At 39.2% G+C, this 22,645-nt stretch overlaps 2 protein-coding genes and 1 non-coding gene across 4 annotated transcripts; 1 reads left to right on the forward strand and 2 right to left on the reverse strand.

Moving 5' to 3' along the window:
- Window positions 1–7: 7 nt before the first annotated feature.
- Window positions 8–5,826, reverse strand: RPL21 (ribosomal protein L21). Its single transcript, XM_072404676.1, has 6 exons — window positions 5,753–5,826; window positions 3,558–3,650; window positions 2,596–2,657; window positions 1,145–1,257; window positions 305–455; window positions 8–126 (listed from the first exon to the last, which is right to left on the reverse strand). Exons 2-6 carry the CDS (start codon window positions 3,622–3,624, stop codon window positions 37–39), a joined length of 483 nt encoding a protein of 160 aa, XP_072260777.1. The 5' UTR covers window positions 3,625–3,650; window positions 5,753–5,826; the 3' UTR covers window positions 8–36.
- On the reverse strand, window positions 981–1,112 carry LOC140321913 (small nucleolar RNA SNORA27). The gene has a single exon (XR_011919039.1). It is a non-coding gene; the product is annotated as a small nucleolar RNA SNORA27 (small nucleolar RNA).
- A 5,906-nt stretch (window positions 5,827–11,732) lies between the features above and the next one.
- MTIF3 (mitochondrial translational initiation factor 3) lies at window positions 11,733–22,392 on the forward strand. Of its 2 annotated transcripts, none has more exons than XM_072404687.1 (4): window positions 11,733–11,857; window positions 13,786–14,255; window positions 17,690–17,844; window positions 21,811–22,392. In XM_072404687.1, exons 2-4 carry the CDS (start codon window positions 13,787–13,789, stop codon window positions 22,033–22,035), a joined length of 849 nt encoding a protein of 282 aa, XP_072260788.1. In that variant the 5' UTR covers window positions 11,733–11,857; window position 13,786; the 3' UTR covers window positions 22,036–22,392. The 2 variants fall into 2 exon arrangements, with proteins under 2 accessions (XP_072260788.1, XP_072260797.1); XM_072404696.1 differs by lacking the exon at window positions 11,733–11,857 and adding an exon at window positions 11,882–12,051.
- The last annotated feature ends 253 nt before the right edge of the window (window positions 22,393–22,645 follow it).

Below are 22,645 nucleotides of genomic sequence, written 5' to 3' on the forward strand. Positions count from 1 at the left end.
CGCTGGCTTGAGAAAAGGGTGTTTAATAGCAGTAATTTATGCCATGAACTCATATGGAATTGGTTCGAGGAGCTCTGGTTCCTTTCCATTTGTTCGCACAAAGTGAGCCTCACTTGGTTGGGCTGGCTGTAATGAAAACACAAGTTGTTACCATTTGTGCATAATAATGCAGTTATTAAAAATGATCATCCAAAGTGCTCTCAGAACCGGTGAAATAACACTCACTTTTACTGTAACAGTAAATAATTTGGAGAAGGATCATCACTGAGCATTCTACGAAGAGAACAATGGACAGATTCCTTACCTGACGTTTCAGTTCCACCCAGGTACCATTCTCCTTGGCTTCCTTCTTCTTCCTCTCGTTTTCCTTCACACGCTGCAGGAAACTGTCTCTGCTCTTAGAGTGGCGGATATGCTCTACACGAACATTAATTCTTTTGGCAAGAATCTTACCCCTGCACAAAAGAAAGCAATTCATGTAACGCCTATATATTCTCATATGCTTTGCTAAATATGGGTTGCATATTATACCATCCCGCAAGCTACTTATCCAAGTTTGTGATCAATGTGTCCAATGGGTGGATATTGGAAATCAACCCTAGATCATTTGAAGTTCTCAGAGACACCAGGCTTTTTAAAAAAAAGTGTGAGCAATTTCCTAATAACCTTGTAGTTATACCAATATTTCAACCAAAGTCACATGACTTGCAAGGAGCAAAGACAAACTGAATCTGTCTGTCATTTGCAAACCTATTTAATGTACAGGGCTGTATATTATGTTGGTGCTAAATAAATCCTGTTTACAGTGCCCAAGAAGGGACTCCGAATTTACAAAGCTACCACCAGAATAAGCATATTTAACTCCATAATCCACTACACAAGTTCTCATACAGAGATCTCTTTAATTGATATCCGTCACACAGTGTGATTCTTGGTAACGATAGCAGGAATAATTCATGATAACTGCTGCATTTAGACACAACTGTCTCCTCTGACAGGATACAAGCCACACACAAAGAACTGACTTGGGTTTTAAGAGGAGGTTCATATAGCCCTCTTGAATGACCATAATAGACATACAACAATCTAAATGGTAAAGTGAAGGGGCTGTGTAGGGGACAGACCACACAAAAATCATACTCACTTGACTTGTTTGTTGACAATAATACCCACAGCATGCTGTGTGACATTGTAGATACGTCCAGTCTTGCCATGGTAGCACTTGTGTGGCATACCTTTTTGGACTGTGCCTGTACCCTGTAAGAAAATAAAATGGGTTAGCATTACCATCACAATAAGATTTCCAGAAGGACAGAAAGTCAGATTTAATAAGGTTATTGCTCTCAGAACCGGTGAAATATTCGACTCACATTTACTAAGAAAGTAAATAGTTAGGAGAAGGATCATCACAGAGCAATTTAACCTCCCTGGTAAAAAAAAGACAATGTACATAATTAGCAAAAATGATTTTATGGTGCCTCAGCAAACTAGGAGTACATTGCCCATTGCTGCTTTTTCCATCAAACAAGACTTCGGCCAAAATAAACTTTTATATTCGAATACTTAAAAAGCAGCAGGAGTTTGTTGAATGTCTGTGGGAAGTTAAAGTAAATTTAAAAGTGAAACGGTGCTAAGATTTAATGGATTTGATTTTTTTAAATTTTTTACTAAAGGCTTTAAAATCATCCCTGAAATCTGCTTCTAAGGAAGTTATTTATTCCCAAAATGTGTAGAGTTTAGTTGGTTTGTAACAGCATTAAAACTGGGTTCACCCCAGCCCCTTTTATCTGGGTGCACCACCTAGCCTTTTTCAGTAACCACCCGGCTGTTTTTGGGTGATTACTGAAGAGTTGGGTAACAATACAGGGGCTGCCACCCTCCTACAATTTCTTCCCACCCGGCTTAAAAAAAAATGTTAAAACACAAATGTTAAATGAGTTAAACACTGATTAATTAATCTGAAAACTTTTGAAAATTATTTTTACCCCAATGCTTACAGATACAGGAGATGAATGATAACTTGGTAAGGGCTTGTAATGCTTGTTTAGAATAATCACCAAATTTTTATGAGTGTGGGGGTTCACTTTAAGCTACTGTAACTTTTAAATGGCGGCTGCTGTTTTCTTATCAGGCTTTTCCTGCAGCTGCATTTCAGGCAAATACAAGAAGCATTTGCTGAAAATGCTCCTAGCTTGAAGGAAAATAAATGCAGCCAACACACCCAAGAACTGATCGATTGCAAAACAATGCATTTGTGGTCTATGCTTTGACATTTTCTGTTATTTGTCCCCTCCAGTCCTGGAGCCCTTCCATTATGTTGAAATGGCTGCAGCCTCGATTGTGTTATAATGACAAGGATAGAAAAATTATTTTAGTCTAATTTATACAAGACTAAAAAAAAATGTAGATATTCTGTCAAAACAAGGGCTATGTACTGAAGCTATAGTTCAGTATAATATTATGGTAAAGAGGTTTCATGCATTATAAATGTACATTTGTTGCTCCTGATTCCCAAGAACATGCCATGAATTTTGCACACCCTGTTCCTGTCAGTATTGTTTTATGTTTTTTAATGCTAACAGAAAAAAATCATACCTTGATGTCCACAATATCACCCTTCTTGTAGATGCGCATATAAGTTGACAGTGGAACTGGACCTAGAAGAAAAAATAGGAAGTTAGCAATAGAGAACTATAGCTTATTCTTCACTCTTCTTTTTCAGTAACCCCACATCTACAGTTCTCAACATTGTGGCTTAGAACCCTTACTGACAACCATTTCATTGTGAACAAATGCTAAATTCCTCTTTTCGTAAATGAAAACATGTTTGAGAAGTTGAGAAGCCATGGAATTCAATGTCAATTGCAATATTTCACATATTGTGCGAAATTACAGAAACTGTTTATCTGAGCGATATTCCCAGAAAAACACAATTCCTTTTATTTTATAGAACATTTAGAGATCTGTCTGTGCTCTAAAATATGACATGGCTTTACCACTTTAACTCCATGTTATTATTAGGATAAAGGGGTGCTAAAAAGTCCTACGTAAATATTTTCTGTGACAGGTCCTTGTTATTGATAAGAACCTACAAACTGTGTACATGGAACGGTGCTCTTACTGCCAAAAAACATCCAAATATCTTTTCTTGTACTGTAAATTAGGGGCCTTTTACAGAAGTTCATTTTCCAGCAGTAATGTTTTTTGTAGATATCTCGACTTGAGACTACATGGGTGGTAATTCACTTTTATTTGCTACAGCTTGGAACTAAAAATGTGCGATAGTAAAAATGCATTACAGCATATAGTCGGGAAAGGGTAAAAAAAAAAAAAAAAAGGAATTTATTCTGTTTATAGTAACTTGTTACCATTATATATCACCTTAAAGAGATATATGTCCATAGGGTCCTGTACTGCATTAGGGCAATCCATTCATCAGGACCTACACAATTTTCAGAAAGCACCAGGAGTTCTAATGGCACAACATGTTCTTGTACGGCTGCAAGTTTGTGATTTGGTCTTGACACATTAGAAGGTTAAGTATCAGAATTACTCACCATGCTTGCGGAAGGGTCTAGAGAACATATAACGGGTTCCACGTCTTTTGCCCCTTGTGTTCGTCATTTTGAACTATTAACAGTTACCCCCTACTGTGCAAAACAAATAAGATAGTTAGCAGGTGAACTCAGGCAGAGGCAAACATTGTAAACAAATCTTAAAACAACCGCACTAGTAAAAGCTGCATCCCAGATAACGTTATACTTCATCTGCCAATCAGATTGCTTCCTACAATATTTGTTACTTTGCTTAGAACAAATTAAAAGTTTGTTTAAAGCAAAAAAAAGTTACACTCAAAAAATGTCCCATCTCTTTCTGTTCTCAATAGAAGGGAAATCTCCCCAAGATGGACAGACAAGATAAAACATTTAACATTTACAAAAAGAGAAAAACAGACGCCTAATAGTCGTGCCATAGTGTTCTCTCCGTATCCCAGCACTACAAATACCATCATTCCTGATAGAAGATGTTACAGTGAGGGTGGTCTGATGCACAACCACAGAATAGGTGTTATGTAGGATACGCAAGGGGGACCTTTAAGGGGGACGATTAACATTCGTAAACCTCATCAATCAACTTAACATGTTTCTGAGCTGTCCTAAATTGCTTTAGATTGTAAGCTCTTCGGGGCAAGTTCCTCTCCTCCTCCTGTGTCACTGTCTTGTCATTTGCAGCCCTATTTAGTGTAAAGCGCTGAGTAATATGTTGGCGCTATATAAATACTGTTTTTATACACAATAACGCTGCACAATTCTTATAACATACATAACTGGACACTCACATGGAGACCAAAGCTGTCCAGCAAATGTGCCCAGAAGTAGCAATGATTTGAAAGACTTAAAGCAATGTTTCCCCACAGGATCCCTGAGCAAAGAGCAATCTGTGCCCCTCAGGTCAGTTTTACTGATACCAATGATCTTTTTGGCTATCTGTAAGGGTGACATTCCTCCAACTGGACAGCAATGTAAGAGGCATTCCTCTCACTGACCACCACACTTATGTTCTGTGAATAAAGTAATTATAGGAGGGGGTCCCTGACAATCTGAAAGTTATTGCAAGGGGGTTCCCAATGTTAAAAAGTTGAGAAATACTGATTTAAAGTGTTCTTATACTGGCAGACTGCTGTCCCTTCCCTACACTTTATATGTGTTATACCCCTCCCCCTTAGATTGAAAGCTCTTCAGGGCAGGGTACTCTCCTCCTCCTGTGTCACTGTATCTATCTGTCATTTGCTACCCCTATTTAATGTACAGCGCTGTGTAATATGCTGGCGCTATATAAACACACTATAATAAGCCACTCCATAGAGAGCTGCTGATGTGTCAATGAGCTCCATGCTGTAATGTAAGGTAACAAGAATTCAGAACATTATTTACTACAAATCCTCATGCACACCCATCATACCTCCCACACCACACAATGCCATTGAGAAGCTGCAGGACTAGTCACAACAATCGTTTAAATTTGTGTGATTGCTCCGTAAGACATCCTATGGGGATTGCTGCAATGAGAATACAGCTGGCAGCCAATCAGGGTGCAGAGTACCCATGGGGGTCAGGAGTACCAGTACCCAGAGGGGTAGCATGCAGCCCTGGACACACACAGATGACAACCAGGAGATCCACATCAACATGTGCTATAGAAGAATACACTTTAGGGAGAAGATGTCATTTACAATAGGCTTTGTATACACAGAATCCTGCAGGTGGGGTTCAGAGTCCCAGCCAATATTATCCAGTATTTATATAGCGCCATCATATTACGCGGCACTGTACAAAGTCCATAGTCATGACATCCCCTGTGTATGTGATTAGCCCTGGGATGTCAGCATGGAGGATGTCTGCTGCCAGTAGAGCCCGGGGATCAGCACACACACCCGGCATCTCCTGACACCCGCACATCACCCGATCTGTCACCAGCACACAGCAATCACATGCTAATACCTCACATACAGCCACGTGACTTATCTCAGCCCCGATGGCTCACTATCCGGCCTTCTCCCACCAGGCCATACCATGAAGGCGGCCCCTAAAGGGTTCCAAGCGACCGCTAAGCCGCCCTATGACACAAAGACTGCCCCCAGCCTGTGCACAGTGCTCTCCCCTTTATACCGCGACCCCTCTCACCAGCCTCCCGCTATACAACGCACCCTTTTCCCCTCAAACACCGGGAGCTCGAGCTCTCATGCGGCTACCTGCAAGATGGCGGGTCCGGCGGAAAGAGAGAGAACAAGCCCCGCCTCCTACACGTGATGTCTCTGGGACTGTCTGCACACCGCCTGATCATTTCCGTTCACAAATGCTGACAAGTCTGTCGGAACTTAAAACGTATAGGCATGACAACTTAGAAATGCGATTATAAAAATAAAGATATTGTCTAAACAGAACTGAGTATATTTTTACATTTTTTGAAACAGGCATATATATAGACAGATACTCAAATTCTGAGGGCGACTGTCTTTGTCGTGACGTCATTTGTAGTGTGACGTCACGTTTGATGTTTGCAGTGAGGTTCGAGTTTGTTTTTAGCTCCCTGGCCCATTAATAAACCAAACAATGGAGGTTACATATTTTTGTTAGTGCTGCATTGCAGGTTCTTAATTATCATTATTAATAAACAGGATTTATATGACACCAACATATTATGCAGCGCTGTACAATTAGATAGGGGTTGCAAAATGACACAGATACAGGGAGTGACACAGGAGGAGGAGAGGACCCTGCCCAGAAGAGCTTACAATCTAGGACAGGGGGCAAGTGACACACAAGTGTACTATTTAGGGTTAAGCTTTAGGCAGATATAACATGCAGTTAATTGGCTTCCCTCTAAAACTGACCTTAGACCAGGAGTGTCAAACTGGCCCTCAAGGGCCTTTTTCATTTTTGATTCCCCCCCAAAGAATTCTGAAAATTAACTATCTGGCCTGCCTGCCTGCGTTACCACTTCATTTTATAATTTTCAATACATGCAATACATAGACATTATTCCTGTACACCCATCATGTGACACAAATCCTAGGCAATAATCACATGGTGCCTGACTACCAGGGACTTTGTGTTTGTTTCAATCCATTAGAGACTACATAGTGTAATAGTGTCAGACAAACTTGTGATGTGGGGATGAGAGAATGAACAACACACAGCCTGCAAAGATAGAGAGAAATTAGCCTTTTCAACCCCAAAGTGTGTGTAGAGGGGTTTGTTTTTGTTAGTTATGAATGAAATAGTAAACTTCCTCAATTTTTTCATTAAATTTCAAGTTTGGTCCCGAACTTGGCCTAAGTTTTTAATTTCGTCCCTCTGTGTAATTGAGTTTGACACCCCTGCCTTAGACTGCGTTAATGACGTATGACTATGGCAGGGACATTAGATTGTGAGCTCTTTACAGGCACAGTTAATGACATGACTATAGACTTTGTACAGCGCTGCCTAGTATGATGGCGCTATATAAATATTGTGTAATATTATTAATATAAAAGGCACACAGTAATGCAGAGCTGACATTTTTCATTTTATAATGCAAGCACTGCATGTACCGGGATTAAATATAATACCAAACTATTGCTGTAAAGCAAAAACTGGAGGAGCAAGAAGCCACACAAGGAGCCAATCAGATGTGCTGTGGTGCAGGCTGATAGGAGGAGAAAGCAGAATGGGACAATGATATGAGCCTATAGGTGTGTTGCCTTACATTTACCTGGAATTCAGCTTTAATTGATAATAAAGAATTTAGGTGCAGCCTCTGATTTCTACATAGATTAGTATTAATTGCATTAAAAAGGAATAGAGCGACAAATAGAAAGTTCAAGCCTTATATAAATGCCCGGTTATGAACAGCATAGAGTTGGGTTTAGTCCATCCCAGGGTCCCTCCATACTCACACGTGTGTTACCATGCATGTAGTGTCCTGGGGGGGGGGGGGACCCAATCACTTATGGACCCCATTTTTTCACGCTTGCCTACCCATCTTCTTCTGTCTTTTGAAACCGTTATTCCCAGCATTCCAAATCTCCTTTCCTATTGTGTTTTACTTCCCCCACCTCCCCAGCTCCTAGATTGTAAGCTCTTCAGGGCAGGGTCCTCTCCTCCTGTGTCACTGTCTGTACCTGTCTGTCATGTGCACCCCTTATTTAATGTAAGCACTGTGTAATATGTTGGCGCTATATAAATCCTGTTTATTAATAATAATAATAATAATAATAATATTAATATTTAACTTCTTATGGACCTTAAACAAGCAGTCACACAGGTCATGTGACTCCAAACTGCAGCTTCCATCATCATCTGTATCACTCAGCACCTCTGGGAGTTTTAGATCCCCTTGTCCCCTGCTGTATGCTGTGGTTTATTCCTCCATCTCTAGCATCACTGCTGTGTCCTATAGTAGAGTAGGAGCAGAGGATGGAACCCCTGCACACAGCGGTATAATAGTAATATATAGTACCGTATTTTTCGGACCATTAGACGCTCCGGACTATAAGACGCAGCAGGTTTTCCGCACGGGAAAACAAGAAAAAAAAAATTCATTTGATTTCCCCTGAGATCCAGCGTGCGGCACTTGTGCCCGCCCATGAAGGCGGCGCCGATCGGCATTCATCAAATCAATCGGCGCCGCCTTCGTGGGCGGGCACAAGTGCCGCACGCTGGGACACAGGAAGAGGACACTGGCTGCGGGGACCGGCGGGGATACAGGTAAGTAAAAAAATATGCATTCGGACCATAAGACGCACCCTGATTTTCCCCCCACTTTAGGGGGAAAAAAAGTGCGTCTTATGGTCCGAAAAATACGGTATAATAAAGTTTGAAACACAAAATCATGTCAAAATAATAAATAAAAAAAATGAATAATAAATTTAATAGAAAACTTTGTCATGATCTTGTGTTTCAAACTTTATTATACTCATACTCATAATATATTATACTGTAAAATACATTTTCATGAAAGACAATGTATCGCTTTTAGACATATAAATGCAGTGTATTGCATTCAATACAGTTATTTTGTATTGAATGCAATACAAAATACATTGAAATTCCTGCCACGCCCCTAGTGACGGCTGCATGCACCTACGTCACCGGGAACACCCAGCTGAGGACCAGATGGGATCGGACATCCAGGACACCAGAGAACGCCGGGGGGGCCAGGTAAGTCTTTATTTATTATTTTTTAGCTACCCCGAGTGTGGCTCAGGGTTACCGCTATTAGCTGTTTTTTTTTTCCTGGGTTACTGCCCAGGAGGTTAATTCCCTTCAAGCACAGGGAAAGCAGGTTACTCCTGGTATCCTGACCATGCACAGCTCAGCTTTTTAAAAGGATTTTAATTTTTATTGAGTTTTTCCAAATAAACAAAAAGTAACAACATCAACAACAGTGAAAGAAGGTAGCCAAGAAATACAAAGTAATAGTTTAACAATAACCAGGAATTGAAAACATATATATGACTCTTGTAAAAATTACAGTGTATCACAGATTTCAGTGGAATAACACAATATAATCCTTAAAGTTAAAAGGTAGCAATAAAACAGAGACGTTCTTTCAATAAGCTTACTATAAAAACGGCAGTAAACATATCTAGCGATACAATTTTCTACACATGAAATTTCTAGGCGAAACAAAAAAGAGGCAAAGAGAGGAAAAAGGAAGATAGGGGGAAAGGGAGAGGATGTAGAGTGGAAGGCAAATATCTGGTAATTAATTTGAGGAAGTCCCCAGGGTAAGTAAAGCAAGGAGATATATTGCCAGGTCCTGACTGAAGATTAGTAGTTCTGTGCTGGAACATATTAGTAGCAGACAAAAGATATGAGTCCCAAAGAGCCCAAATTTCCGTGAATTTTTCATATCTATCATATATTCTGGCCGTAAGATGTTCCATAAGCTGAACTTTTATCCTAGCATATAGATCCATGATGCCCGGGGGCAAAGTGAATTTCCAGGGTCTAGCAATCTGACTGCAGGGAGTGCTGACAAGGTAGGAGCTGGTTCCTATTATGGTTCTGATATAGTGATAAAGTATGATTTTTGTCAAAATTGACAAGGTACAATAAGAGAAAATTTTAATGATCCAGCAGTTGGGTTAAGGAAACACTCAGTTTGATAGATAAAAATTCTTATAAGCTCTTGCCAAACCCAATATCATCAAGTAAAGAAAGTAAGGCAAACAGAGGGTTTTTTTGGAAACAATAGTATTGTATTAGTGATATAGTCACTATATATATATACAATATATATCCAACATAATACAGATCTCACATTTCTTTGAGGATCTGTAAATACCTGGACAAACAACTGGCACTAGACATATGTATTGGGCTAGTATTTAAACCAGTAACTAAGTCAAATTAATTATTTATTTGTGTATTATTGCTTTTACTTTTAGTTTTACTTATTGTGCTAATTTTTTTATTTCTTGGAAAAGAAATGTTAAATGTTGAGGTTACAAGGTAACAGTTTAGGCCACAAAAAGATCCAGGATAGTGGCAGCAAAATAAAACAAAAGAAAAAGAAAAACTACATCAAAATAATATTTAGTACATAGAAACATAACAACAAATGTACAATTTTAAAGAAAATAAAGAAAAGTCTACAAGATAAGTACAACCCCTGGGATGGACTTTATCTAACCCAGTGTTTCTTAAATGGGGCTCCAGAGTTTGCTAGGGGTGAACAATTTGCACTTCTCAGGTCAGTTTAAGTGACGCCAATGATCTTTTTGGCTAGCTGTAAGGATGACATTTTTCCCAATGGCTAGCGATGTAAGAGGCATTCTTCCTACTGACCACCACTCTAATGTACTATGGATATATTAATTATAGAAGGTATTCTCTAAGACCTAATATTTATTTCAAGGGTTCCCCTATGTAAGAAATTTTCTAAAAATTTCTTTATAAAAAGGAATGATAATGTAGCTGCCATTCTCATTTTCAAAATAGTAATTATAGCAGGGGGATCCCTGAAGTTATTTTAAAAGTTCCCCCATATTAAAAAGCTGGAGAAAGGCTGATCTAACCTGTAGATTTATTTTTGTTTGTCTCAGTTGACGATTCTCACCCCTTACAGGCTGTGTACATGTGTTAAATTATTATCAGGAGGAAATATTAGGTGTGTACAGCTGTCCCTCAGTGTTGTACATCAATCCTTCCTGGCAGATCAATGAACCACTGATCAGGAATGACCGCTATGCATTTCAATGGAGGTGGGCACAGTGGGGTGCCACTTGTTCATCCTTTCCCTCCCCTCTCCATATTTTGTTAATATAAAATATTATTTCTAGCGACAGTTATCTTCTAAGTGTGAGCATAGCCTTACTTTTTAAAACAAGTTGTCACAATTTGTTTTAACCACTCATGTTATGTGGATGACAGCTGATTTGTTTGTGGAGTATTTGTGTCTTACAATTCGACCGCTGCTCTAGGGAACCCCTATTATAATTACTAGAAAGAATAAGTAGAAGAAATGCCTCTTACAATCCTGGAAGAATGTCACCTTTACAGATAAGCAAAAAGATTATGCACGGCTCCAAGACTATTCTAGAGCTGCCCCAACTCTCTCGAATGGTCTTCCTCGTCCTATTCAGCTTGCTCCTACTTTCTGCTCATTTAAAAGAGCACTCAAACCCCATCTTTTCAAACTTGCCTACCCATCTCCTTCTGTCTCCTAAACCCTCACTTCTTCCCACCCCTCCAAATACCCTATTCTATTGTGCGTTACTTCCCCCACCTCCTAGATTGTAAGCTCTTCTGGGCAGGATCCTCTCCTCCTCCTGTATCACTGTCTGTCAAGTCGTTACCCCTATTTAATGTACAGCGCTGCAAAATATATTGGCGCTATAAATCCTGTTTATTAATAATAATAATAATAATTATTATTATTGGTGTCACTGACCACACATTGCTCAATCAAAATGTGGAGATTACACCTGACTTCCCATATGATAACTAAGACAAGAAGTAAAGAGAACTCTCCACCTCGCTAGTAATATTATTATTATTATAAATAATATAAAAAACAGGATTTATATAGAACTAACATATAATGTAGCACTGTACAAAAATTAGTAAATCTTTATTGCAGCCATTAATGTATTCCCATGTATTCTGATGTCAGTGAGATTCCTCTGTTTAGTGACATTATTGTGCCCACGTGCAGCATCCTAAACTGGGTGTCTATACAGGTCATGTGACCATAGACGGATGACAGCTGATCACGTGGGTGGCTACAGGGGGCGGGTTCTCTGATCCACTCCCTAGGAAGCTCCCGGAGGTCACAGTGCTCTGATTGGTTTCCTTCTGCTGCGGCGGATGTAAGTGCCTGCGTCCGTGACTTGTTCTGCCCTCACTTTTGTAGGAGAGGTCGGGGTCTCACTTGGGGCCTGCTGATATACGGCTGTGCGATATAATGACCTCCATGGACAACGTTTATGAAGTTCATTGCAGTGCTTGCTTAGATAACATTTTTGAGGCTCTGCATACAGCCAGGGCCACCTTATTGTGACAGGTGAATGTCCCTGTGCTATCTGCCTTCTTCTATTATTGCTATGGTGCAGTATTTATAACATACACAAGGGTGAATGTATGGCTGCAGTATCCTGGCTCTGCAGGGTGTTTATTCACCTTACATTAGTCTCCCACCTCCTAGATTGTAAGCTCCAGGTGCCAGGCCCCTCTCCTCCTCCTGTGTCACTGTATCTATCTTCATTTTCATCCCCTATTTAATGTACAGCGCTACGTAATAAGTTGCTGCTATGTAAATCTTTTATAATAATAATTAGTTATAAGGGCCCCGGCACCCCACAGACATGGTGATGCCATGTTCAGGCCATGTACAGGTGTGCAGCTCCCAGACACATAGCCAGCCCGATGCCATGCGCTATTCTGCACCATGGATCAGTGTGATGTAATATCAGCCCAGCCAATCAAATCAAAGATGTGAAAATAAATGTCAGTTTATCATGGGGTATACATACATGTGTTTATTATCTTGGCATATACATACATGTGTTTATTATCTTGGGGTATACATACATGTGTTTATTATCTTGGGGTATACATACATGTGTGTGATCTGATTACATGACTAATAGAAATATGGTATCAGTGGTGTTCATTTATTTATGCTTCTATTTGCCATGTAAGTAGCAAATAAATATTACAAAATTACCATAGGGTATACATAAATATATATATATATATATGTATAATGTTTCTTGTTAATGTACACACTCTCCTAATGAAGTATACTGAGTAGTGAGCACAGGGCTTTTTATATTACAGTACTTTCCCCCCAGAAATTTGTTTAACCTCCCTAGCGGTATTCCCGAGTTTGGCTCGGGGTGGATTTTCCATACCAAAAGCGGTAACCCTGAGCCACACTCAGGGTGGAATTGCCAAGCAGTTTAATAACTTACCTGGTAAGCGGTGCCTGCAGCATTCTTCGGCTGGCATATGAACGTTGGGGACATGAGGCCAGGGGAAGCAGATGCCGGCCGGGCATCTACTCGTGAGTGTGTGGGTGGGAGGCAGCACCAGGCGGGAAATTTAAAATAATAAGTATTTTTAATGTACCATTTTACATTTAAAAATACTTAGTATTCATACTGCCAGGGAGGTTAAAGGGGACCTAAACTCAGTTTTTTTACTTTACATAGAAGGGTAGAGGAATGAATGGCAGCGCAGAGCCTACCGGATACCGGGCACTTGGCTGCTCTGAGATGCTTGGGCATGCACAAAGGGGAGTCCTTTCATGAATAGAAAAAAAACTGCTGATCTCATGCATTCGAGGGGCCAATTTCTTACCACCCAGTTTAAAATAAATGTCTGTATTGAGCACTGTAATTGTAACTGTGAAGAACAATATTCATTGGGGTGTGGTGTATAATAAATTCTTGTTATATGTTAAATTTTTCTTAGCATTCAAACCCATTTGCTGAAGGTTCAGATGCAGTGTCTCATGTAAAAGTCTGTGTGTGTTTTATCGATGAATTCTATCAACGTTCACACATCTTTCACCTGTGTAAATACATTAATGAGAAGACCCTTTAAATTCATATAGGGCCTTCTTGGCGAAATGTCTACTAATGTGACTGTCCCATCACTATATTCTGCCTTGCTAAGGGTTGGAAAGACTTTTATATAATAAAAGAGAATAGGTGATGGATAAAAAATATTAGTCCATATGTCCTTGGTATCAAAATAAAATTTGGTGGTAAATATTATTATTATTTTTTAACAGAATGTCGCTGTGTAGGATTCAGGTAAAGAAACTTATTTGTCAAGCTGCAAGTCAAGGATTATATTCCTTTGAAAGGCACCTTAGATTTTTCAGCCCGTGGTTAAAAGTATCCGGTCCTCAGCTATGGAATCCAGAAACTTATGTAAAGACTGGAATAAGATTTCACTGCACCGAGGAGCCAAAAGTACAACACGTTGTAAAGAAGAAATATAACCCCAATGCTAAAAAGTTTATTGGAAATGTGGGAAGGCTGATCCCCTATAACATTATCCAAGTGATCAGTGAAAATGGAGAGGACATGGGAAAGATGAGCAAAAGGAAAGTGATACAAATCATGGAGGACCGCGACCTCAAACTGGTGCTGCTGAAAGAAAATGTAGATCCTCCGGTGTATAGGCTGATGACTGGCAAACAGCTTTTTGAAGAACAGACCAAACTGCGGGAGAAGCAGAAACTCTCCACTGGCTCTGGTAAGTATTGTAAAATAAAATATTCTTATGTAAATTGAAAATATGATATATTAAAGGCAAAACCCTATTCAGTTCAGCTTTTTTTTACATTTTGGGCATTATTTTGGATAATGTCCTTCCATTTCTTCTATCCATGTGAGGGAAAGTATTTTTAAGACCGTTTTCACACTGGTTTGGGTGTTGGTGATTAAAGTCACAGGACAAACAGAGGATAAATCTCTCTAACCCAGTTACACACTCCTATGAGGAGAAGGGTTTTACGATCCAAGGAGGTAGGGGCTGTTCTATCAAACTGACTCTTCAATTCCTAAGCAAGTGAACAGGCAGATTGTAATTAAAAAAAAATGTTAATGAAATGAAAAGCAAGTTATCTTCAATTACTAATTTTTCGGAGCGTTTACCTGAATTTTTTGGTGACCGGCTCTTTAATTTTGAGAACCTTACAGTTGGTTGGCTTTTTCCAATGACATGATCTAGAGCAGTGGTTTCCATTCTGGTCGCAGACTGGTGAGTTTTGGGCCGCAAATGACAGGCAGCCGCAAGTGACCGCAGGAGAGCGGGTGTCTCTCCTCACACTGCTTACACAGGAGCTGCTGAGAATGGCGGAGCAATGTATGTAGGGCTTATAATTCTCTGCCATTCCCAGCAGCTCTGCCCCCTGACAGCACACCGGCTCTCTTATACTACTCTGCTATTCTCAGCTAATGTTCTGACAGGAGGCCGAGCTGCTGAGAATAGCAGAGTAGTGTAAGCTGTTCATATACCTCGGCAAAATTTTATTCTATGTTACCGTGCCCTGCTGTCAAAAAGGTTGGGGACCACTTATCTAGAACGTTATATGAGCCTATGTGGTAAGAGAATGTTAAAACTTAATGTAGAATTCTGTTGTGTGGTTATCCACTTCATTGGAGAAAGATGAGCTTCAAAAACCCACCATGCACCTCACTTTTGGCCCCTTGTTGATTAATGACCTCTAGGATCAACTCCCAACTATCTAATGGTAGGCAGTGTTCTCCCCGGCACCTTTTAGCCGGGTGCACCAGCCGGCACTTTTCACTAACCACCCGCTTGCTTTATGGGTGGACTGATGAGTTGGGTCACAATGCAGGGGCTGCCACCCACCTAAATTTTCTTCCCACCCTGCTTAAAAAAACTTCTGGGTTGAGCACTGGTAGATGATTATAAATACAGAGATTACATGTTTGGATATTAGGGCAGAAAATAATGGTTGTGGTTTCCTTGTTGTGGTCATAGATTGACTTATTTTCTGATAAGCCGGCTTCTTTCCATGTCCAAATTCCATATAGACATAGCTGACTGTTTTTAAAAGCATTTTTTCTTGGAACAGCCAGACTTCAGACCTAAATTTTTACCATCATGTATCTTCATAATGAAAATATGTTTTCAGCAACCTGCCAAGTTGTTACCCAAAGACAGAGCTTCACTGACCCTAGGCTCTTATGTTAGATATGTAACAGCATTTCAGGTATTCTATGCTTTGCATTGCTTCTATGATGGATAAACCAAAGCATGACTACATGAGATTTAAAGAGCAGATCAATTAGGAATTGCACAGCCCCCTCCCTCCTCTGATGTTTAAGTCGGAAAATGGCTACTGCAATGTACAGAAATGCGTTTCAGAGTGTTATGTGTCATCCCAAGAAATTCTGCTCAATCAGGTAAAGCAGTTAGAGAACACTGCAACATTGCATGTTTTACATCTAATATCTAAACTTTGAAAATTGTGAAATGTAGCTTCCTAACCTTTGGATGTGACAGCTGTAATAGTCCTTTCTACCAAGCTTTTTCCCCTTGATTTCACCTGGTGATCCTTCCAGTTACGTACTTTCTTTCCTGGAGTGACAACACTCCTTGTACTGTGTCTGTGGAAAAACAGTGTTGTCAGCTTAAGACAGTAAGTATATTAGTAAAAAAAACACATGTCCATTTTCTCTTCTTCATAACAGAGGGAATTGTTCTGTAAATTTCAGAGAATATTTGATACAATGCTAATTGGTAAAAATACAGCACAGAAAGCATAGAACGTTACTACCCCACCACATTTCTGTAGGTATTAACATTGTTTTTTATTTATTCATTCAAAAGATACTACAAAATATTTTTGAGTGTCAATTTGTCAAAATAAGAATTTCTGTTAGGCTATGTACACACATGCAACCATTGCCATTGACAAGGATCTTTCACGATCCTTTCCAACGACTGCGCGATGCATGAACATGATATATACAGCACCGTTCTGCTCTATGGAGAGGGGAGGAGGGGAAAGACAGAGCGGAACCCCGCTGCACTCTCTCCCCTTCACTTTCATTACGATAGTTCATCGTCCGTGGATCTGCCAGGACGGTCGTTCAGACAATGGCTGACGAGCATTGTACACATGCAAGATTCTCCTCTGATTATCTCCTGAGCCGATTATCGGACGAGAACTATTGCACGTGGGTACCCAGCCTTAGGGTTTCTATACACCTTACAATTTTACTAACAAATTTATTAATAAATTATTACATTTGTACTGTTTTATGTTGCTGGTATAGGTTTACACCTACGCTTGATGAACAATTAATAGACTAAATTGGTGCCTGTGGAGCAACATAAACACTTTTAAATTGAACCAAATGAGGCCAGTGAGTTATGTATTTTTTTTTTTTTATTTGTAAAGTCAAAAGAATAAGGCCAACCATGGTTCTTTAAACAAATATATTGTACTAGGATCCATCCTACCAGATCTACATTGTGAATGATTTTTACAAGCTCTTGCTTGCTGGTAAATCTAAAGGAAGTTGTACGATCCTATTGCATTGTAAGCAGTTATAAAATATCAGCTTAATTTATCCTAATCTGGAGTTTTCTTTTGATCCTCTAAACACAAAATGGATTTAGGATTTGGTTCTTCAGGTATCATTTTTTTGGTGCCAGTTTGTAATAAGTACCTTTTTTTTTTTTTATGGGACCTCCTCAGGTAAGGCTACATGCACGTTAGACTTTTGTCGTTGGAAAGAATCTTTCACAATCCCTTTCAATCACAGAAGACTGAAAGATGCGCTGTACATACAGCACTGTTCTGCTTTATGGAGAAGGGAGGGAGGAGAACGAGTGAGCGACACCCGCTTCCCTCTCTCCCCTTCAGTTGTATTACAATCGTTCGTCGTTCATGGATCCCCTAGGACAGATCCATGAACCACGTCGGATGAGCACTGTACACATGGCAGATTCTCATCCCATATCAGCCCTGAGGTGATAATAGGACGAGAATCATCTGACGTGTTTATGTAGCCTAAGACTTTCTTGATTGAATTTCATGATTGTGTTCTATCCTTAATCTACATAGTAAAATTAGACAAGGGATATTTACTTCTCCGCCTCCTCTGTAATTACTGATCCACACATACTTTATTATCTTCTTTATATCTCAGGTGTTATTCAGGTCAAGGAAATGTCCTTTCTAGCCAGCATTGAGAAACACGATTTAGATGTAAAAATGAAACACTTGTCACAGTGGATTGAAAAGAAACATCATGTCCGAATTACTGTCATCCAAAGTCGTGCTGCAAGTGGGCCAAGCAAGGAGGTGAGTTGCATTTCTCTGTGCGAATGTTCAATGTTTGAGCAATGGACAGAGTGCCACTTCAGGGTACAAATCGGAGACATTTGAAGCACAGCATTTGAAGAAACAATATTATAGAAAACTTTAGAATTGGAGACAATCCTTTTGGGATCTTGTGAAATATTGATCAGAGTTGAAATTTTGATCACTTTTATTTTTACCATGCACAATCAGTACTGGTTTGAGGTGCTTCTAAAATCATTCAGAAATTACTGACAGGTGCCTTTTAATTGTAGTTGATCTCTTCATTGCGGATATTGGACCCGCTTCAAATGAGTTTTGATTTTCTATAGACTTATAAGAATGCAGACCCCATCTGAAGCAAGCGAAAACCCATTGACAGAAGCCGTTATGCTTATCAGATGTTGATAATGCAATATATAGCCCTTTAATATGATTGAACATTGATATACAGGGTTACTTTCCTGCATTTTTAGTAGCTTTTTTTTTTTTTTTGGTCGTTTCCACTTTGTCTTTAAAGTTAAACTAAAGTCCCACTTTTAACTTAGGTTAACATCGATTTAACTGTTCTTACCTGCCTAATCGCCACCCAGCTGTCAAATTTTTCTGAGCTGTGCGTGCTGGGAATGAATGAACTCCTGCACCCCTGCAAGGGAGTTACATCATCCCCACACTAGCAATCATCTTGGGGAAGAAAATAAAATGGAATAGGGATAGGTGAGTTTAGTTCTGGATTGAGTGCCAATCTCACTGTGCATGTGTAGGATATTTTTTCCCATTGAAGAAAAAAAGCCCCTTCTGCAATGAGCCAAAAGCCGCCTGAGATGGGTGATGTGGGTATCCCAGGAGGCTCTTCGATCCCAGATAAAGACAAAAGGGACAGGGCTTCACCCTTTAAAAAAAAAAAATGTTTTATTTTACATAAAAGGATATTATACCCTTTCATGTAAAGTAAACTTTTGGTGATAGGTCTGCTTTAAGAGATAAATCACATAAAATGTATGCACATGCAGAAATGTAAGCAGTATAACTTTGAAATTTGAATTCTCTTATTGCAGTCTATTATACAGTTTGTACAGCAGAGTTAAACAGGGAGAAGGGAGAATGGACTTAGGCAGTCATGTGTACTGAAATACAGGATGCATGCCACTAGAAGTGTAGAGCAGAGTACCAAAAAGATGAGCTCATCCGTGTTCTGACTTCCTTTCACAGGGTGGAGGTGAGAAGAAGACCTGTAAGTGAAGTGTAACTGCAGCAGAAATAATCAGCTTCCTATCAGCTTCCTCGTCTGCTAGATGGGGCTGTATTATAGGAAAAATAAGTGTAAATCTTAGAACTAGATGGACAGAAATACAAAATATTTGACAGGTAAAATGGCTCACATTTGGAGTTCAGATTTAAATTCCACGTTCTGCTTTGTCGTAGAAAAAAAACATTTTGTGGTACAATAAACATTTTATTAAGGATTTGTATCCAGTATGTTTGGATGGTAACTGTGGGGTTCCTGCAGAGGTTGCTACGGGTTCCTTGAACAATTTGTACCTATTACCACTAACACCAATGATCTTTTTGGCTATCTGTATGGGTGACATTCTTCCCACTAGTCATCAATGTAAGAGGTATTCATCACACTGACCACCACACTAATATACTGTGAGCTGTGCATATATTAATTATAGAAGGGGTTCCCTAAGACCTGATAATTATTTCAAGGGCCCCCCTCTCCCATGTTAAAAAGGTTGAGAAGGCTATTAAAAGGGTTGAAAAGGTAACTGAATAAAAGGATTGTTGTTTTTTTAAGGTTTTATTTGTTTGTTTTTTAAAGTATATTTGATATTTCTGCCTAAAAAGGAATGATAATGCAGCTGCCAACCTTGGAATCATGCCAGCTGGGATTTGGTTGGTTGCTGCATTGTTGACAAGATCATTTTTTATTTATAAACTTCTTTGTGGAAATAAGCTCTATCATACATGCTTATATCCAATCCGGTTTATTTATGATTGACAACCCTTTAAGTAGCCTTGTCAGTGAGAAATGCATATTGATCTTCGCAGTTTTAATTCAGCCTGTGAGTTACTGTCAGCGGCTAATAAGCATATTATGGAGATGTCAGCCAGAACAGTTTAACAGTTATTATGAAAAGGAATATGATTGCAGAAGAAAGGGATGAAAATAAACATATTCTTGTGAAACAAAATGTTTTGTGCACCATTACTAATGCAGTTCTTATTTACATAATTTGCTACATTTTCAATAATATCCATTATGTATTGTATTGTTCCAACATTTTCTTTTCAGATAGTATTAGTTCTTCTATTCTGTCATTTTTTTTTAGCTTACAATTTAATGTTCTTAAAGATTAAATTCAGGCAAAACATAAAATACCAATAATGCAGCTGTCACAAGATTTTTGTTTCTTTGTATTCAGCCCTAATAATTGCGAGGGATTACCATCAAACATGCTCCTTGCATAGAGGTATTCAGATGGGATTCCAAATAGGATTTAAGGGCAACCTGTCCTTTTTTTTCACACCAAAACATTAACAGGGCTTTTCCCTCGCAGGGGATCAGTCCCATCACCATAACACAAATTCCAGGCCCCTTAGCTCTCTCTGGCACTCTCCCTCCAGAGCTAGTGGTCCAGCAGACCTAAGTTTTTGGAAGAACTCCTTGTCTCCCCCCTCACAGGCTACACACAGACTTTCTCACTGCCCCAGGTTCCAACTCCACCCAAGTCTCAAATACAAACTCCCTTTTTATTATAGCGTCCAAGCCATCTTTAATTTTTGGTATAGAAGAGGGATAGAGCATCTGGCCCACCCCTTCCTTTCAATACATTTTGGACCTGAATCCCCAATAAAGTCCTGCAAATCTGCACCACCACAGTAAGGCCACATACACACATTGGACTTTTGTCATTGAAAACGATCTTTTATTATCCTTTCCAATGACAAAAGACTGAAAGATGCATGAACGTGCGCTGTACATACAGCACCGTTCTGCTCTATGGAGAGGGGTGGGGGGAGAAACGAGTGGCACCCGCTTTGATCTCTCCCCTTCACTTGCATTGCCGTCTTTCACAGTTCGTGGATCGGCCATGACGGATCCATGAACAGCATCAGACGGCCGCCGTATACATGTCAGATTTTCAGCCAATACCAGCCCTGAAATGATAATTGGATGAGAATCATCTGATGTATGTACGTAGCCTTATTTATAGCCTGATTCAGGCTCTTCAATCACTTTCCCAGGTGAAAATTCTGCCAATTACCTTCTGAAATTGGTCTTGCATTTCCCATTTTTCTACAACTGCCATATTGTATGACCAGGCTTTTTTGCTGTTAAGGTACGAGGCAAAATTCTGTTTTAATAGACTCAACACAAGTTTGTTGCCTTTACAAACGGATTTATTTTTTATTTTTAACCTGGAAGGCTTAAAGAGATTAGTTTCATTTTATCATAGAGGCTTGGCTGGGTGGAAATGTGCTGGGCTCAGATCCTCCCTGTTTTTCTGGGACAGGAAGTAAAATGAAATTTCCCCAATGGTACGCAGGCAAAAATAAAGAACCTTGAAGCAGTTTTAACCCTTCCCTGTTTCAGCTGCATATGTATCTTAAGATGTCTACTGAAGCACATGAAAGACTTGGCCTCTTTGGTATTCCCTTTAGGTAGTCATTATCAGAGCTTTATTTTCTGTATGATAATATGTGGTTCACATTCAGTATTGTGTATTTCTATAGATAGCTATGATAGCTATAGTTTAGCAGGACCTAATAATTTTAATATCTTAGATTGTAAGCTTTGCTGGGCAAGGTCCTCTCCTCATTCTGTGTCACTGTCTGTATCTGTTTGTCTGTGTAATATGTTGGTGCTATATAAATACTGTTTATTAATACTAATAGAAAAAAAATGTATAACCCACTACCATTTTCATACAACAATTAATGCTTTATTTTGATTTTTTTTAGGATGTTTTGCAGGATGTACTTAAATTCATGCAAAATCAGGCTACCTGCTTATCAGCTCCCAAAGAAAGAAAAGATGGCCGGGCTGTGCTTTGTGTCATACGTCCACTGTCACAAAAGGAACTACAAAAGCAGAAAAAGGACAATCAACAGGAAAATAAAAATACAAACACAATACAGAATAGTGAACTTGAACAGAGTCCAAATACAGAGCCCACCAATCCATAATATATGGCCAATTTATTAAAGAAAAAAATTGCCTTAATTATGTGTTGTACTCAAATGATTTCCCTAATCAGAAGGAGAACGGTATTACATGTGCTGTGTTTATATTCTTGATAAGTGTTCTTAATTGCTTGAAACTTTTCAGTGGGCTTCTGGTAATTTGGTATTTCCAATTTCTATGTGATATACGTATTCCAGAATATAAACACAATATCTTGTATCTTTTTGTACAGATATGTACAGTTCCACATTATTTCAGCTCATTGTATGGATTTTTGCATCATGTTCCCAACCAATTTGATCGCTTTTCATCCCCAATATAATAAAGAATGTATTTTTTATAAGTAGCACATGTATAAACATTGCTGTATATTTATTTGACAAATGGTCATTGATAGAAAAAGTGTGTAGATATCTTATCAGCGTTTAAAAAAAAAAAAAAAAAAAAAAAAGGTTTAAAGGGTAAATTGTTTTAAATGTCAGGTTTTCCAGAAATATTTGAGCATTCATATACCCTGTCAGGCCATATAAAAATTGAAAGGTCTGATCAAATATATTTCGGAAGACCTTAAGAAAGAGTTGGAGGATTACCACGGGATTCCTAAAGATGTTG

The sequence above is a fragment of the Pyxicephalus adspersus genome, chromosome 1, assembly GCF_032062135.1.
Source record: "Pyxicephalus adspersus chromosome 1, UCB_Pads_2.0, whole genome shotgun sequence".
NCBI lineage: Eukaryota > Metazoa > Chordata > Amphibia > Anura > Pyxicephalidae > Pyxicephalus > Pyxicephalus adspersus.

What these genes read in the sequence shown, in the direction of transcription:
- RPL21 (XM_072404676.1), bottom strand. Translation starts at nt 3,624, where the DNA reads ATGACGAACACAAGGGGCAAAAGACGTGGAACCCGTTATATGTTCTCT. An exon ending in GTGATATTGTGGACATCAAG is followed by an intron (nt 1,258 to 2,595) that starts GTATGATTTTTT and finishes ATTTTCTTACAG; the next exon opens with GGTACAGGCACAGTCCAAAA. An exon ending in GGGTGGAACTGAAACGTCAG is followed by an intron (nt 127 to 304) that starts GTAAGGAATCTG and finishes TTTTCATTACAG; the next exon opens with CCAGCCCAACCAAGTGAGGC.
- MTIF3 (XM_072404687.1), top strand. Translation starts at nt 13,787, where the DNA reads ATGTCGCTGTGTAGGATTCAGGTAAAGAAACTTATTTGTCAAGCTGCA. An exon ending in GAAACTCTCCACTGGCTCTG is followed by an intron (nt 14,256 to 17,689) that starts GTAAGTATTGTA and finishes TTTATATCTCAG; the next exon opens with GTGTTATTCAGGTCAAGGAA. An exon ending in CAAGTGGGCCAAGCAAGGAG is followed by an intron (nt 17,845 to 21,810) that starts GTGAGTTGCATT and finishes GATTTTTTTTAG; the next exon opens with GATGTTTTGCAGGATGTACT.